Genomic DNA, 17,221 nt, shown 5'->3' on the forward strand with positions numbered 1-17,221 from the left:
ACCCACTTTTGACAGGAATTTTAACCTACTTACTTAACTTATTTGAACTGTTTTGATTTTATAAGTTAGTGAAGTATTGCTCTTCAACGGTACATGGCGAAAAACAATCTTTACAAAATCGCAAGAATAGTGTTATTATGCTTCATTGAATACAAGTCACCAAAATCACTGTTGTCCACGTGTAACTCTAGTGTAGTTTTTTTGTCTTCAAATCAAGCTCCGGAGCTCAGTCAAGCAGATGGCATTAAGCTATCCATGGACAAACAGGTTTGGCACATGGAACTTTTAAAATGCCATATCGCAGAGACAAAATATGCATTTGCAATCATTTTTTCTTCACTTATGTTTAAAGATCAATATTTTAATACCATTGAATTAAATTTTTGAAATATGCTCAACACGTAGGTGAAAATTGCTGTCAAAAGTGGTTTTCCTTCTTTTTGCACCACCCTGTACAATACCTGTATATAAATCCCTGTCATCTGATTGGTTGGTTGTTGATCACGTGTCATTAAAGTATTCGTTCCAGCGCGGCTGCATAGTCAAAATAGTTCCATTCATTGGTAAATAAGTTCCATTCCACGGTCACACTTATGGCGGATTTGACCAATCAGATGACAAGGATTTACATGTATCCAGGTGTTGTATGAAACAAATAATGAACGTTTCAAGTTCGTGCAATGGAAAGAATAATTTCAAAACTTCTATTTTGGCCGCAATACTGTTTATCATTTGTACAATGGAAAGAATAATCTCATTTGGTGACAGCTGGAATGTTCCAAATTTCTACCTTATCAATATAAAAGGAATAACAACAAAACCCAAAGTTTTCAGAATTGTCTGCTTCTTTTGCTACTTTCCTTTAAGGAGAGAGAGATATCTTGTTTCTATGAGATGACTGACTTCTGAATTTTTTCATTTTGTAACAGCATACCAAGAGTGTTGAGCAGACTACCAAGACGGCACAGGTGAACATATAGGATAATTTGCATTAATCCCAAAAGTCATCGATCGAATTATTATCAAAAAAGCTTACTTAGGTTAAGGTTTTACTGGTACTTAACACCCAGTGAAAATATTGACCTATTGCGATAGAATCATGTAAGAATCGCGTCAACGCAGCTTGTGAAATATTGTCCAATTACATGATATACAAATGGATGCGGAATGCACAAAATCTGAGACAAAGAAAAGTTAGTGTACAAAAACTCCATGGGGTTATCTACATGTAAAGGGCATGGCTAACTCGAAAACAGCGATAGGTCAATGGGCCTTATGCACGAGTCGACCATTTTTGTCGAGTTCCTTGAATCTATTTCATTAATTGTTAACTGTTGAATGGGAAGGCGCCAGACTACTTATGCAGGCATAATGCAGCCTTATTTTACTGTCATTATTTTTTCAAATCTGGCTTTAAACATTAAGGAATGTATAATTACAAATTTTGAATTATTCATTGAAGCAGACTGGAATAAATTAGTAATTAACTTGCTTGCAAGTTCCAAAAATTAAGATTTTACCTCACTTTCAAATTCAATATGGCCAACTGTCATTTAGAAGAAATCAAGAAATGAATGTAATTTAACCACTGGTTATTGGGTGAATTGATCATTGCAAAAGCTTAATCACTTCATCACGAAAGAGATATTTTTCCCAGGTAAACCTGCAAGCTAGTTTCCCTCTTTTATCACCCCCGCCATGCAAAGGCAAAGCTTCAAACATGATTTACACGGTCTTTGTTTATTTGTGTTTATGTACATGTATGTATGTGCACTCCTTACTGGCAGGCCGTTCCATTTTGTCTTTGCTGTGAACTTCCAAAACATACAAAATGTGCATTTCCAAACTGTTTCAAAAAATGTCCAAACATTCAACAGCTGTCGGCTGTTGGAAATTGTGCCAGTGACAGATGAAATTGAAAGTGATATGTTGATAACGTCACTTTTGACAAGCTACTGTACTTGTATGAGAGAGAAAAAAGGGTGATTGAATTACAAAAGAATAACGTTTTAATTCCAAACTTTGTTCGGTTATCAGTGATTATCATTTCAGTGCCCAGCTCAGCATCAGACTCAAAATACATTTGTATATATTTGTAATGACATTGGCACTGAGCATTGACCTCATTAAAAATATGATGAGACTAAAAAAACCAGCAAAGGGCATTCAAAATGGTCTGTGCAAAGAACCAGAGAGCCGTAATCTGATTTTCCCTCACGTCCCTCAATCCCACACTTTGCACCCAAACCCATCACCTTTGAAATTGTTTCATTGTGTTTATCCCCACCGGTGCTGTCTCACCCTGACCGGTCTCCCTTGTGTCTGTGTGTGTGTGCTGTGGTGTCTGCCTGTATGTGTGTATGTATTTGTCGGCGGTAAGGGGTTTGTTGATGCCGGAGGGCTGCTTGGGATGTCACCTGGCGAGCAATTCGCCCCCGACTCACAGGTGTGTGGCAGGACATCGAGCAAACTTTCTCTCTTTTTGGGGTCAAATTTCCATTTAAATATTCACATTTATGTTTAATAGCTAACACCTAGTGCTGGGTCTGCACAATCACAACCATTCACAGCACTGGTAGTGACCATTATGCCATTTGATAAAGAATTTGTGGTTACTTAATGTGAAAATAAGCCCTTTTACTATACCTCATACATATTCATGATCACCTCATACATACTATGATCAAGAGCCAAAACTCTCACTGGTCAATTCACTATCACGTGCCAGGTGTTATTCTTGCTGTTTACCAAACACGCGTGCGCGAGGATTCTCGCACAGGCTAAATACACATGCGTAGTAGACTGTCGCACGGGTTACCCATGCAACAGTCTACTACGCATGCGCTTTACAAAGCAATCGAGGAACTGTCGCATGGGTGTAGTACGCACGCGCGAACAGTGCCCAGGAGAGATGCTTGGTTGCACGGTTCGCGTAAATTATATAAATGCCGGACTGGAGAAAATTTATGGACAATAAAGAATTTATGGACAAAAGAAAGTTGTACACAAACAACTTTATTTACAATTGTAGTTACTGTGTTGCAAACAAACCAAACTAGTGAAGTTGAGCAACAATATTCTTTTGGTACGCTGTACAAGTTTCTCCGAAAAATTTAGTTTTAGGTGCATAATTATATATAAAAAAAATGGCAACTGAATAAGTATGAGTTATAGTAAAACAAATATAACATGATTTATTTCGGGTGGACAGTCGATATTAGCTCCACTCGGTATTGGAAGTTGACAAACTAGTTCCCTCGGCAACTTCCAATACCGAGTGGAGCGAATATCGACTGTCCACCCTCAAACCATGTTATATTTGTATGCTGTCTAGTTTACAAATGCACAACGTGGTTGCTAGCCAAACGCTTGCCTACTACAATGGTGGCCGATCATGGGGAACCCGGATGGTCATGTGGTACTTCAACATCATTATTATCCGGCCCTATAAACAAAACTGATGGCTTGTGTAAAAGAGACCACTTCTTAGTCATGTTTGAAAGATCTCACAAGGTTTGGTTTAGGAAGCTCAGACTGCATCAGAATCACCCGGCTGTGGCTAGCAATTACACGTGCACCAATGGAAGCCGCCCAATCCACTTTCCATAGACCCTTGTGTTTCTGCCAGCCGTAGCCACTTACTTTTGAACTTGCCACTTTGCAAACTTAGTGCAGAAAGCACAATTGTTTTGGTCATATTGGCCGTGAATCTTATTAACAACAAGTTATAACTTGAATGGAACGTGCAGTTCTACCATTTCGTTTAATATAGTTTGTCTCTTGGAACTGAAAAAAAGTGATTTAACATTGCTGATTAGACTAGTTCCCGGTTCCTCCTTTGTCCTTTGAACTTCAAATGTAGGGAGAGGTAGCGGGCAATGAATCCTGGAGGTTTTCCTACATGCAGATTATATGCAGAACTAGCCTAAGTCTGACTCCTGCCCCCTGAATACAAAATCACAACGATAATGTTTGCGCGGAACCAGCCTATTGCAAAATGGCGACAAGGCTACGAATGTGAAGTTTGTGTAGTGATGAGCTTCAATTTTCACTGAATTTGAAGTGTCTCTGGCAACTATCAATAAAGAGAGGGCACTAAGTTTCAGTATTATTCAAAACCTATGCAGTGACGTGGGTTCGAGCCCGCCGGCGGACACTTGTGCTCTTAAGCAAGGCACTTAACCATTATTGCTTCGTCCTTCGGATGGGACGTTAAGCCGTAGGTCCCGTGTGTTGTATAAATGCACGTAAAAGAACCCAGTAAACACTTATCGCTAAGAGAAGGGGTTTGCCCCGGTGTTTCTGGCCTCCTGTATAAACTCCCACGTGGAGTATTTAGGAGAAGAACCAACCAAGAACCAAGCTGAATTGCTTGAAAGTGGCCTTCATGATGACACTGGCTATTTTGCCCACTGGTTGTGATTAGAGTCACTTTTCTGATGGCCATGTGTTCAAGTACCATCCATGCACAAAGCTGTGAAAATCGTTTAAAAAAGAAACCAATCTTGTTGCGCACGCGCAAAGGTGATCCAATCAATGGCTTTAAATGGGAAGTAGCTACCCGTCCCTATAATTTATAGGGAGCGGGGACAGTCCAATTTCTGACTTGGCGTTTTGATTACTCTGACAGACGGAAGTGAGAGCCGTGGAAACAACGGCCACCTTTACTCATCACATCCACTTACAACTCAAGAACTTTGGCTGCTGCACCGGGGATGAAGCCCAGGCCTTCTTCGCACTGTACGACGCCAAGAACAACAAGTTTATCAGGTGAGGCAGGCTTGTCCACTCCTGCGAGGCATGACTCTTTCTTATCAATGGGTCAAGTTCAATATTTTTGTTCCCCTTCACTGACATATTTTTAGAACCACTGTATACTCGATGTTGTCCGAGGGTTTGCCAAAAAAATGCATGCTTACTTGGGTGGAACTTGGAACGAACAACGTGCTTACTAGAGCAGGGGTCTTACACCTCTACCACCGAGCTTGCGGGGGTCAGTTGGATGGTTCGAATCTGATATAGCAGTGGGCACCACTATGAGTGAAGACTAGATCATACTGGAGATGAAAGTTCATGCAAATTTGTGATTCCCCTTTTAGAAACATCAATATACATCTGCTTTATGCAATTGTTCATTATACAAACTTTGGGACAGGAAATTGCTGTAGCAAGCTACTGCTTTACCAAACAATCAATTGTCGACCCCATAGTGTCATTGTGAAGTTCTGCTGTCCTGCATTGCCAAATTGCAAAACTTGAATATGTTTCAAATCTGGCGAGTGCCATTGCAAGTGTTTCATGAAGTCAAATTCAATTTGCATTTGTGTAAAATATAAACCAGCTTTTAACCAGTTCATGCTGGAATTGTTTTGACAAGAACGGAATGAGGCATGGGATTACTTTTCACTCGACCTCAAGCAAGGCAGGTTGAAGCCATCACCCTCGGGCAGCACACTCATATTTCCAGCCTGGCTCGCTGGAGCGGGTCGCTGACAGATATATCCGGCCTTGCTCCCTGCGTGTTTATCTGTCATTCGTTCTGAATACCGCAAAACTTTTGCGTGTATACACGATCTCTGGCGCAAACTGGTTAAGAGAAAAGTAAATGATACTACTGTATTGCAAGTAGAAAGTATGTTCTGAAAAAAAAAGTAATGCAGCAGGGTTAGGCAAATGCAGCACACAGAAAAACCTAAGTGACGAAGAATCATCAGAATGGAAACGTCCCAAGACAAGCTGCGTATCTAACGCTGATACCGCAACTTCAAACAGCTCTGGATTAGTAAGTGATTTGATTTGACTGGAGTATTTCTGGTTTCTTTTGTTTCCAGCGAGCGCTATCTTGCCAAGTTCAACAAGCAGGGGGTGCCGAACAACTTTGAAAAGATCGGCAACCAGTGCACGATATTCTGTGTAAGTACTCCTTGGATTATGGCAATTTCCCCGAGCCAAATACTTGATACTTGGTTTTTGAAGTGAGTAGCGACAGTAAGTATTTGTACTACTGTAGACGTAATTTTTTGTCACCACATTATTAGTGATACATGTATGTAGGCCGTACCTGCGCAGAAAATGTATGCAACATTTTCCGCACTGCCACAGTTTCATTCTGAAATCGTGAAAATTATGTTTATTTCAGTGGATTTTTTTTTTTGGCTGTGGCTGGACAATAACACCTTATTGCTTGCCAAGTAATACGATGCGTCTTGCGTCTCCAACTCTGATGACCTAAATTCCTACCTGGGCCAGTATTCCTGATTGGGTTTTTACTCCTCCAATGAATCCATGGATTTTACTTGGTCATACTGTTCTCTCTGGATTTCTTTCCACTTATTGAACTGTGCTTCATTTCTCACAATTCAAGTTTAAGAAAGAACGAAGTAACACGCAGTTCAGATTGACGTTCCAGGAATCATCATCATCATGAGGCTAGAGTCCATCAATTTGTTGGACGAAGCCCTCCTCATGAATGCACCATTCCTCTCTCTGTCTAGGCAGTCTTGTCCATGTAGCCGTACCCATGTGTGTTGGGATGTCATCTCTCCGTCTTCTTTTTTGTCCTTTTCTTCGTTTGCCTGTTCGTGGTTGTCAATCTGTCAGTTTTTTAGTCCACCTGTTAGCTCTTTACTGGTGTTGTCTTGAATTCTTGCTACATGTCCTGCCAACCTACATTTTGTCTCTCTGACCTCAATTATATCCTTGACTGGACCCTTGATCAGCTTTTGATTTAGCTCTTTGGCGGTGTTTAGTCTCCATAGGTCATGGATGTTAGAATGCATTGGTTGTTCACACTGCGTGGAAGTGACATTGGTTAAAAATGTTAAAACGTCTTTGTACATTCCAAAGCTCTTCCAGCCTGCTTCGATCCTTGCCATAATTTTTTCTCTTGTAGTGTCTACCATACCGAGAGTTTGTTCCAGGTATTTGTAAATGTTCCAGAAATGCACAAACCCAAAAGATATCAGGAGAAACTTGAGTAGACCAAATAGAATTTGATTTCAGACAGGAGAACTTTATGTATTGATTACTGAATAAATTTTAATCTAAGGAATAAATTGATTTGGCATGACTCTCAAACGCAAGTTTGAAAAGGATTGGCACCACATGGTGAGAAAGCCAAGTCAGTAGTCCACTGTTCAGGTATTTTGTCGGTTGTGAGTTCACATCCTGCAACAATCCATTTAAAAAAAAACAAAAAAACAAGACAAGCATTTTGTTATTTTGTCTCGATGTTCTCGGTGTTTTTTTTCTTCAGGATTTAAGCAACAAGGACTTGGGCAGGGACCTGTACCTAACCTGCCACATCATCCGGGTAGGATCCATGCTGTCCACAAACAAGAAGCATGCCTCCAACTTCAGAAGACCTTACGGTTGCGGCGGTAAGTTAACGTTTATTCAAGTGAAGAACATTGGAAGAGGAGGGGCTAGAGTCGGAAGGGGGGGGGTATTTAATGCAGGGCCATTGTACGATTCAAGGGTGTGATTTTTCCGGATTTCCGGATTTTTAGTCTAACGTCTGCGGAATTTTATGCGGATTTCCGGAATTTTATGCGGATTCCGGATTTCCAACGTTTTCTGTTTCCGTGATATCGCCCAAAAACTTCTGGAGAAATAGGCCCTAATTTACGATAATGGATGGACTGGTGACACAAGTCTAATAAGCAGTGCGGTCAAGAACCTGATAGACATCAATGCAGTGTGCGCAGTGGAGTACATAAGGACCAGACTAAAAATAATTTTCAATGGGTTTGCACCTCGTGTTTGTGTACTGCGTGTGGATGTGTGTTTATTGTGCATGTATTGTGCAGTGACGATCGTGAGCTAGCAATTCGCAAACACGTTGGAGTCAATATTGCCTCGATTTTGTCAAGGAATTTAAGAGTATGGTTGGAAGAATTGGTAATAAAGTGCCACTCTGGATGGAAATAAGTTTGAACTGCAGTAGTGCTTTGAAAAATAGCCACCACCAACACAAAATTTCAAAAATGTTTTGGAAGCCTGGGACTGGAGTTTAAAGTAAGATTAAGCCTAGGCCTACTATTTAAACTTTTTAAGCACCGTTCATATTTTTTTTGGTGAATCGTTTCTTTCTCTCTGCAAACATGCAAAAGTAATAACATCACGCACAGAAAAAGACATTATTGAATCAATCACATATGGATTATATTATTTAATGAACAGACATTTTTTCCTAATTTTCCCCCATTTGTTTTCTTTACTGAAGCGACAAAATTTGCAAACATTACAGAAATTACAGTAGGCCTACATAAAATGTAAATGCCCTATATATGGACATATGTGCATGTATATTATGTATACATGTACATCTACACGGAAAGATTCCCATATACGAAGTTCACTAATTTTCCTCTGTATTGACTAACAAGCCCCCAGATAGCAATTTCATGTCATCAAAGTCAATTTGAGCAGTGAGACAATACAAGCATTTTCTTAGAAAACACTTAGAATTTTTCAGTCCAATCTCATAGGGTTTGTACACAGGGTGTTGAGTGAACTTCGTATATGGAAATCTTTCCCATCTATACAAGTACATGTACAATAATACATGTACAATAATACATGTACATGTACAATAATACATGTACATGTACATGTATACATGTCAACCGAGGTTCGTGGATTTTTCATTTTTGTCCGATCACACCCCTGACGATTAGAGTCATTGTTCGTTCATTCCTACAATGTCGGATTCAGTAACAAATTAATGGAGGGACATTTTCAGTGTTTGGCAGTTGGGGATGAGCTTGCTTACTTGCTTAAGTCAGCATTATCTGCTGGATAATGGCTCTCCATTGTTCCCTGTCCCCCATAGCAGCTGGTAGTTTTTCTTTTAGGAAGCCTGTATCATGACAAATGCTGCCCACATAGGTGGTATTCGGTTTTCTGTGGATCGTCTGTCATGGGAGGGAGTCCAGAGAGCACCAGGCTGCTGACAGCAAGCTCAGGATGCCTGTGACAGTGCCCCGCAAATCTTAGTCTCCTTGCCCTGATTGGTAGTACCGGTATACAAATACAGCATGGTTTGAGGGGAAGAAATATACCATGCTGTATTTGTTTTACTTCACCTCATAAATATTTAGTAGCCTCAATGCCCTTTTAGTAGCCTCACTGCCTTGTCGAAAACGGCCTTCGTAGATTTTGCATCTTTATTCAGCACAAGATAATCAAGTCCTTCGTCAGTCAATGTTAATGTGTCTTAACTGCAGTTTTTACAAGGAATACAATAACAGACTGGTCCCGTAAGGATTACATGCCACGGACTACATGTCTGCGAGGCGAGTTCCAGAGGAAATTTTTTGGTGCTACCAGAAAAAATACCGCACGGCAGCGCAGCTGGATACTCACCGGGATGACGTCAACTGGGCGCGTATCATTTTTACTTCCCAGACGCGCGGCGGAATCGGCCAATGATGTGCTCCAATTTGGTCATGAATATTTATGAGGTGTAGTAGTGCACCATACAGATCCTGGTTAATAGTCAGGTGCATTGACCAGTTAACCCTTTTTTCCACTCTTATCATTCTGGTAAAGCACCCATCTAGCCTTTTCTCAAGGCGTTTGGTCAACGTCCAGGCCTCACAGCCATAGAGCAGGACTGACTCAAGAACAATCTAAGCTTCAGCTTTTGCTCCATTTGACTTTCTCAGACTGAATTCATGGAGCTTAGAGCTTTCCAGGCTAAGGCTATTTGCCCCCGGGATGTAGTTGAGTCCATCACAAGTCCAGTCACAAGTAAACCACAAGGCATGTCACAAGTCCAGTCACAAGTAACTGTGGATGAACAATAACAAAGGAGTGCCATTGTCAAAGATCATCGGAGTGGCTTGTGAGTTGAATGTGGACAGGAGGACTTGTGATGGACTTGCTGGGACTTGTGGAGGACTCGACTACATCCCTGTTGGGAGCCTGTTAAAAATGTTCGTATTACATTTTTAGAATGCGGGCGATCCTTAACCCTAACAATCCCTATTCAGTCAAACTGCAACACCCGGGTTTGTTGGAATATGTTGGAGTGAGGACCGCACTAGTAAACTGATTATGCTTTGCATGGGGTAATCATACCACCATAATCAGAGTCCAACAGTTTGGGTGTAGTGTTTACCACATGGTGTTGGAATTTGCAGGAGTGAGGGAGGTTCCTAGTAAATCACTCAAGGGGGTTAGGGTTAAAGAGATGACTTAAAATTGGTGGGAAAAAAACAGAGTTCATTGTAAAATCAAGGATACCCTGTTGTTTTTTTTTTCATTTTTAAGAATCGACGAACGAGCTCTTTTGATCATTTGTCTCTTCTATTTTACACAGTGTACAGCCTGGCGACTGTTTTGACAGAACCATTCCATGACATGTCGTCTTCAACCAAGGAAGTTGACACTGTCATGAAGATTTAGTAAGTTGTTTGCAATCTCAAATGCATGAAGAGTTTGTTTAAGCAGTGCAAATTAAAAAGAAGATAATTTTTTGGGGCCCTTTTCCCCCCCCCCTTAAAAAAATATGCATAAAGTAGCAAGTTAGAGTAACAAGCAATGATAACGAACAACATCCCCCCCAGGAAAAAAGTGATTTGGCCTCTTCATTCATTTTCTTTTATAGAACTGAATTTTATGTTTTTAATTAAATCAAAATTCTGTGTCTTATTTCCAAATATTCAAATAATCAATCAAAATATTCCAGATATTCAAATATATTTAAATAATCAATCAAAATTTGAAATGCTTGAATATTCAATACAGTCCAGTCATAGTTGGATGATGTAAATCAATAGTAGGTTTTGCCCCTCACTGTATACTCAGTGTGTTACCTCCCGAATGAAAGTTGGATAAAATCACTCGGGTGGGACTCGAGCCCACGACCTCCTGCTTTCTAGTGCAGACGTCTTGCCACTCGACCACCGAGCTTGTGGGATCGGTTGGCTGGTTCCAATCTGATACATGTAGCAGCGGGTACCGCAATCAAATTATTCGGTGTTAATTTCTTCTCCTTTTTTTTCTTTGTTTATTTTGTTCGTTTAATTTTGTTTCTTTATTTTTGTTTACGTTTTGTTTGTTTAATTCGATGTAAACCTACAGTCAGGGATCAGCAGAGGCGGAGTTTTACCAGCTACACGAGAACATCATCCGCAAGCACGCCCACAAGACGGGCACGACCAGCACCACCAATATAGGCATCTCGCTGTGTCTGCGCATGCTTCACGGCAACTTTGACCAGCTCAAACGGGACATGCCGCTGCTGTTTCGTGTCTCTACCACGCGCAAGCTCGGCTTCTCTGATGTCATCATGCCCGGTAAGTACTCATTGTGATGTTCGCTTTTGTTCACCTTGGGGTGAGATTTCTCCGGATTTCCGGATTTTTGGTGAGACATATAGGGATCGACCGCGGAAAAGGCGACACAGATCACTTGTCCTACTTTTTTCCCATTTTTGTCCCTTAACTTGTGCAACAAATTGCAAAAGTTGCGGAAATTGCAAACATTTTCCGGGGCCCTTATCCCTAACCTTGCCAGATGCAACACAGTACATCAGGTGGAAAAGTCTGGTGCACTTTGATGCATTCAGCTACCAACAACAGTGCATGAACGGCCGCTTTTGGGACAATGAGAGCTAGTCCCATAGAACAATGCCACAGTTGTATCCTGCTGCATTTGATGACCACAGCTTTTGACCTGATGGATCTTGCTGCACTGAGCAGGCTTGTCACTTAGACAAGCATTGCATGTTGCTGTGTTTGGCAGGTTTTCTATCCAAAATACCCTGGAGGATGAGGGCTAAAGGCATCCGTCCCCAAGCCATATAAAACAACTTCTTTTGCAATAACTATTAATGCATTTTTGCCCCCATAAAAATGAAACTGGGCCCATCCGTGGCTCGTGTTAGCTGTGCCGTTAACTTCAACAAATAACCTTAGGTACGCATTGGGCGCTGCAGCTCCCAAACTTCCATCATTTCAGGGATTTTTCATTTTCCTCTTTCTTCATTTTCCTCTTGTCGCATCTTAAAAATGTGATTTTTTGATTAAAATATCATTTAAATTTACTTCAGTAACCGTTTTGGTGCATAATGCAAATGAACCCTTAAGGCTTAGGGTGAATGAAACTCTATGGGGGTTTTCGAAACCTTTACTTCGGCTTTGACTTCGGATTTGCCTACTACCTCTGAATCACTGAGAGGCAAACTGAACGATAATATTCCAACTTTTGTCTTCATATCAACCGGTTGAATGTTCCTGAAGCATAACAGGTACCAAAATGTAGCTGGAGTTCCCGAAGTGGGGGGCCTAAAATGTCATCAAGCGGAAGACGAAGCCAAAGCAAGTCGTTTAATATGTCCCTTTATGAGTTTTTCATTCTATTCATTATTTTCCTTTTCCCCTTTTCGTACTCCTATACCAGGCGACGTGAGGAATGACCTGTATCTGATGCTTGACAGGGCAGAGTTTGAGAGAGGGCGCAAGACAGCCAGCCGGAATGTGGAAGTCACTGTGCACGTCCTAGATGGCAATAACAAGAAGATGGTAAGAACGTTTTGTTGCATCCTCGACTCAACTTGATGGAGATGCTTATGAGTTTCTAAGCAAAGTTTCATGCTGAGCAAAACATCTGCTGAGAACTAGGATCAGTTTCACCGGCCTGCTTAGCACAGAACGTTGGTTAGGCACAGGAAATACCTGCTCAGCAAAAACTGGTTACTGGCCAAAGTGTCATGCAGTGCATAAAGTCTGGTTCCCAGACCAACAGATTCTGACTATTTCTGTCAAATCTTAGGTCAGGCAGCCGCCAATGTCATGTGACTAAAATAATTCCTCCAGTTTCCGAAAGCGTCCGATTTCCTCAACATTCTCGGATAGCTCGTGGGTATAACACTTTGTATTTTTACCTGCCATGCTTATATGGAAAAAAAAAATTAATAATGAGTTTATAGTTTCATGGCTTGCATTTTTAAAACTTGAAATTCAAGGACTTTGTGCCTAAAATTATGCACTCGGATCGTATGACGGGCGAGCTTTGCTGCGTCATGTCCTATTGTGAATCCAACAACAGTTACACTGGGGCTGATTCTTGGGTCCCTGCTTTCGGAGATTCCAGCTCAACATTAGTCAGTGTTTTCTTGCAGAAATATCAAAATGTGTGATACAAAGCAAGTGAAATTTTTTTGAAAACCTTGGGCTAAGTATATGCCTTTCTTAAAACATATATACAGTGGAACGCTGCGATACCGAACACCGCTATACCGAACATTCGGCTATACCGAACATCATCCTTGGCTCCCGGTTTTAATGTACAAAACGTATCAAACATCGTTGTTGAAAAAAGTCAACAGATTAACCCAAAAAAAAGTACCGGTTGTACATGTATTAAACACTTTTTGGGCTACTTTTAGTTCCCGAACATCAAACCACCCATGGTTACATCGTGTTTGAATGTTGAAGAACGATTTCCCAAGGAATAAAAGGGAAAACCACCCGTTGCTAAAGTTTTGTGACAACTCCTCGTGCGGCGGCGGAATGTGAGAAATGCCAATTCAGTGACGTCACTATTGGTCAAAAGAGGGTACCTGCGGTTCAAAATCGCTATATTGAACTATCGTTATTCTGAATGCTTTCTGTGGATCCCACGATGTTTGTTATAGCGGCGTTCCACTGAATGCCTTTTTTAACGTCTCCATCAGAAATGCATCTGGCTGGGCGGGGATGAGGACGAGACAGACGAGTACCGGTCCACCATCTACTACCACACCAACCAACCCCACTGGGTGGAGAACATCCGGCTCAGCATCCCCATGGAGATGTTCAAGGATACCCACATCCGACTGGAGTGTCGTCACTGCTCCACCACCCGCGGGGAGCGCAGTCTGTTTGCCATTGCCTTCATGAGGTTGATGAAGGAAGACGGGACCACTATGGAGGACAGTGAGCATGAGCTATTTGTCTACAAGGTAAGTGGGCAGGATTCATAAACGTTTGGGGGGGGGGGGGTTATTGTTCTTACTCGCAGCGGAAGCGGAATTGGGAAGATTCCCATATCTGGCTTTCAGTAATTTTTCCCTTTAATGACCTATCAACCATCAGAAAGTGATAATATGTCTTAAAAAGTCTAAATAAGCAGGGACAAATTTTTGAATTTTTACTGAGAAAACACTTAGACATTTTCCACAGGGTCCCATAGGGTTTGTGCTCGGGGTGACAAGTGATCGCCGGATATGGGAAGCTTTTCGCGGAATTGAGAAGGACGCAGCTACAAAGTGGCCGAGCCGAAGACATGTGAGGGCACCCTAGGCAGCAACCTCGAACCCATGTCGTACTACGGAGCACAGCCAGATCAAATGCGTTGATTTTTGGTGGAGGGAGGAAAACCTGTAAGCCCGGAGGAAAGCCCTCGTGGCACAGGAGAGAATCAATGAACAACTCGGCTCGCATATGACCCGAGCCGGGAATCGAACCCAGGCCTCTGTGCTGAGAGGCATGCCCTTTATGCACTGCCAACCCTAGTAACCCATGTGAAATAATGGCTGGTTCATCCTCCATGTAAACAAAAGCCTTCCTCTCTGTCAGCTCAGTGGGACTCGGTCCTAAGCGCTGTGAGAATGGCAGTCGTCACTGCCTTAGGCCAAAAAAAAAAGTCTACGGTTTCTGGTATGGAGCTTGCCCAAAAAGTGGTGCGGCGACGCGGCTTTTTTTTTTTTTTTACCTGATTTTTTTGCTTCAAATGTCGGCTGATGACTGCAAATGGTGCCCGACTAAACTTAGTGCAAATATATGGGAGTCCAGAGAGGCCACATAAAGCTTATGCTCGACCATAACCCAATCTAAAAACACGTTAAAATTGTGCAGCAGCAGGATTCCAGTCAAACCAGTGAGTTTGGCGGTTTTGAGACATCATCTTTCATTAAAAAAAAAACTTTTTCATTTTGCCGACGCGCATGGCTACGGCGATGCGCGCGCATACCAGAAACCGGAGACTTTTTTTTTTTGGCCTTAGGCCGAAAATCCATGTGTTCGTTATCGATTTGCGTATTACCAATTGCGTAGCTGTGCTGCCTACTCTGTAAATCCATGTGTACGTATTTCTCTGAACACTTGACAGACGTAAAAGCTTAAACAGAGAGCACACTGTAGTTTTGCAAGTAGAAAAATCTAGCCTCAATCAGATTTGGATTAGTTTGGTAAAGCACACTTTTTTTACAGAATAATCGTTGACAAGATCATACCTTCTCAATAAAATACAAAGGGTATGAATATGTAGTATTTGAAAATTAAAATCAAGGCAGGCCCTAGTTTGTTTCAATCAGATGCACTTATAATATGTATAAACTGCTTTGCTTTATAGGCAACCATAAGTGTTCATCTTTGTGTCACACCACTACATCGTTTCTTTAAGTTGTAGCCAACAAATCCCATGCATATTGTATGTGTCATCCGTTTCAGTTGCTACCTGAAGCGTACATGTTTATAATTTCAACGGATAACACAGTATGGATAGCACAATAACGATACATGGACGTGTGCGCGTCGCTTTTCAAACAACTGATTTTCACACAACACGCAGTTGCAAGCTGCACTTAATGCATGACGGACACATGGATTCTAGGCCTCATAGACCTTTATCATGCTGCCACCATTTCAGTCATGTTCCCTGTACCCAATAACATTACTGAATTTTAATGTTTTTGTGCAAAAAGGAACCAGACTTTTTCCTTCCAGCCTCGCTTTGGTTACTCTGATTTAAATGGGGAAAAAAAACAAGATGGCCGCAACATGATAATGGTCTAATATCATCATTTGTCAAAGACTAATAATACATTCTGTACCCCCATTGTACCCCCATGTATCCTCAGCTTGTTCGTCTATCTTGCTTCAAATGCTGCCCAAAATAACGTGATTATTCACTGTTGTTGGTTTTTTTTAGTGCTCTGAAAATCAGGACTTCGGCGACATGTCGTACCTGAACCTGCCGTTCTGCACCCAGGAGATCGCCAGCCGGGCTTCCCCGGTGTTCGGCAACCACACCTACAGTAGGAACATGAAGGAATCGCTGGTAGTCAGCACCATCATCTGCTCCACCAAGCTCACGCAGAATGGTAAGACCAAGGCCTAAAATCAGCATTGCTGTTTTGCATCTATGGGTTTTGTTTTTCATTAGCCGTGTCCGCGTTGGACTTTTTGTGGTAAAATGTGCAGAGACTGTGGTCAACTTGACCAAACTAAGTCCAGTGCAGACAGACAGCCTGTAAGCTTTCCAAACTTGTTGCGTGCCGATCGTCGGTTGTTGAAATTATGAATGAAATGTTGCAACTGTTATTAATTTTTTGTGGTCGGAGGACGATGGAGTGATTCCTTGTTCGCATGGAGGACGTATTAAGTCGTGAACCCCAAACACGACGGGTGGCGTCAGGTGACCCGACCAACCCTTAACTTTCATTAACCTTAACTCCCTAGGCCTTTTTGCTAGGATGTAGCCTCAATCCTGCAAAATCCTCCAATTGGCCTCATGGGAAAATAGCATATAGCCTCAATCCTGCAAATTCCTCCATTATTTCTTGAATATGGTCCGTGGAGAGGTGACCACTGCCTGAATCCTGCAAAATCCTCCAGCTATGATGACTGTCAATAGGCTGAGGCAGAGGCAGTGACATCCTGGAGCAGTGCGGAGGATTTCAAGTATAATCAAAGGACTAAATGTATGTTAGGCTGAGCATAAACAATGCAAGGTCTGGCCCAAGACCTTGACACAGTGCATCCTCCGAAATCAGCAACGCACTTTTGCCATTTAACCTCAATCCTGCAAATTCCTCCAATTTGCCAAAATGATTTTGGAGGATTTGGGATGGTTAGGGTTAAGAATCGAGTATGACTTTTTTGGTAGATTTGCTGACTCAATTAATGCATTGCACTTTCTAGTCACAATGTTGAAGAAATGAATTCACTTATAGCGCCGAGATTTAAAAGACGACACAAAAAACCATCACCAGTGGCTTTATTTCATTTCAATTAACTTATGCTCAGCAACAACTGAGAATTATTACATTATAGGGCAAACATTAAACACAAAGTAAAAGCACAAACGGGAGATTTATTTTGACGATAATCAAACGCATTTTGATACTATCGATATTATTCCTCAATATCAAAATTTTTCATATTTTCAAAATTTTTTCTCAATATGAACATTTATGATATTTTAAAATGATTAAAAAAAGGGCAATATC

General features: G+C 41.5%; 1 protein-coding gene across 1 annotated transcript; it reads left to right on the forward strand.

Annotated features, from left to right (window-relative positions):
- Nucleotides 1–929: 929 nt before the first annotated feature.
- Nucleotides 930–16,125, forward strand: LOC119737057 (dedicator of cytokinesis protein 3-like; the record flags this gene model as incomplete). Its single annotated transcript, XM_038211129.1, is given in 9 exon segments — nt 930–968; nt 4,631–4,770; nt 5,832–5,913; nt 7,256–7,379; nt 10,325–10,409; nt 11,089–11,303; nt 12,409–12,530; nt 13,685–13,951; nt 15,922–16,125. Coding segments are annotated over 9 exon segments (1,263 nt in total), but the record flags the coding sequence as incomplete, so codon positions are not given.
- Nucleotides 16,126–17,221: the final 1,096 nt, after the last annotated feature.

Source organism: Patiria miniata, unplaced genomic scaffold (assembly GCF_015706575.1).
Source record: "Patiria miniata isolate m_02_andy unplaced genomic scaffold, ASM1570657v1 HiC_scaffold_3, whole genome shotgun sequence".
NCBI lineage: Eukaryota > Metazoa > Echinodermata > Asteroidea > Valvatida > Asterinidae > Patiria > Patiria miniata.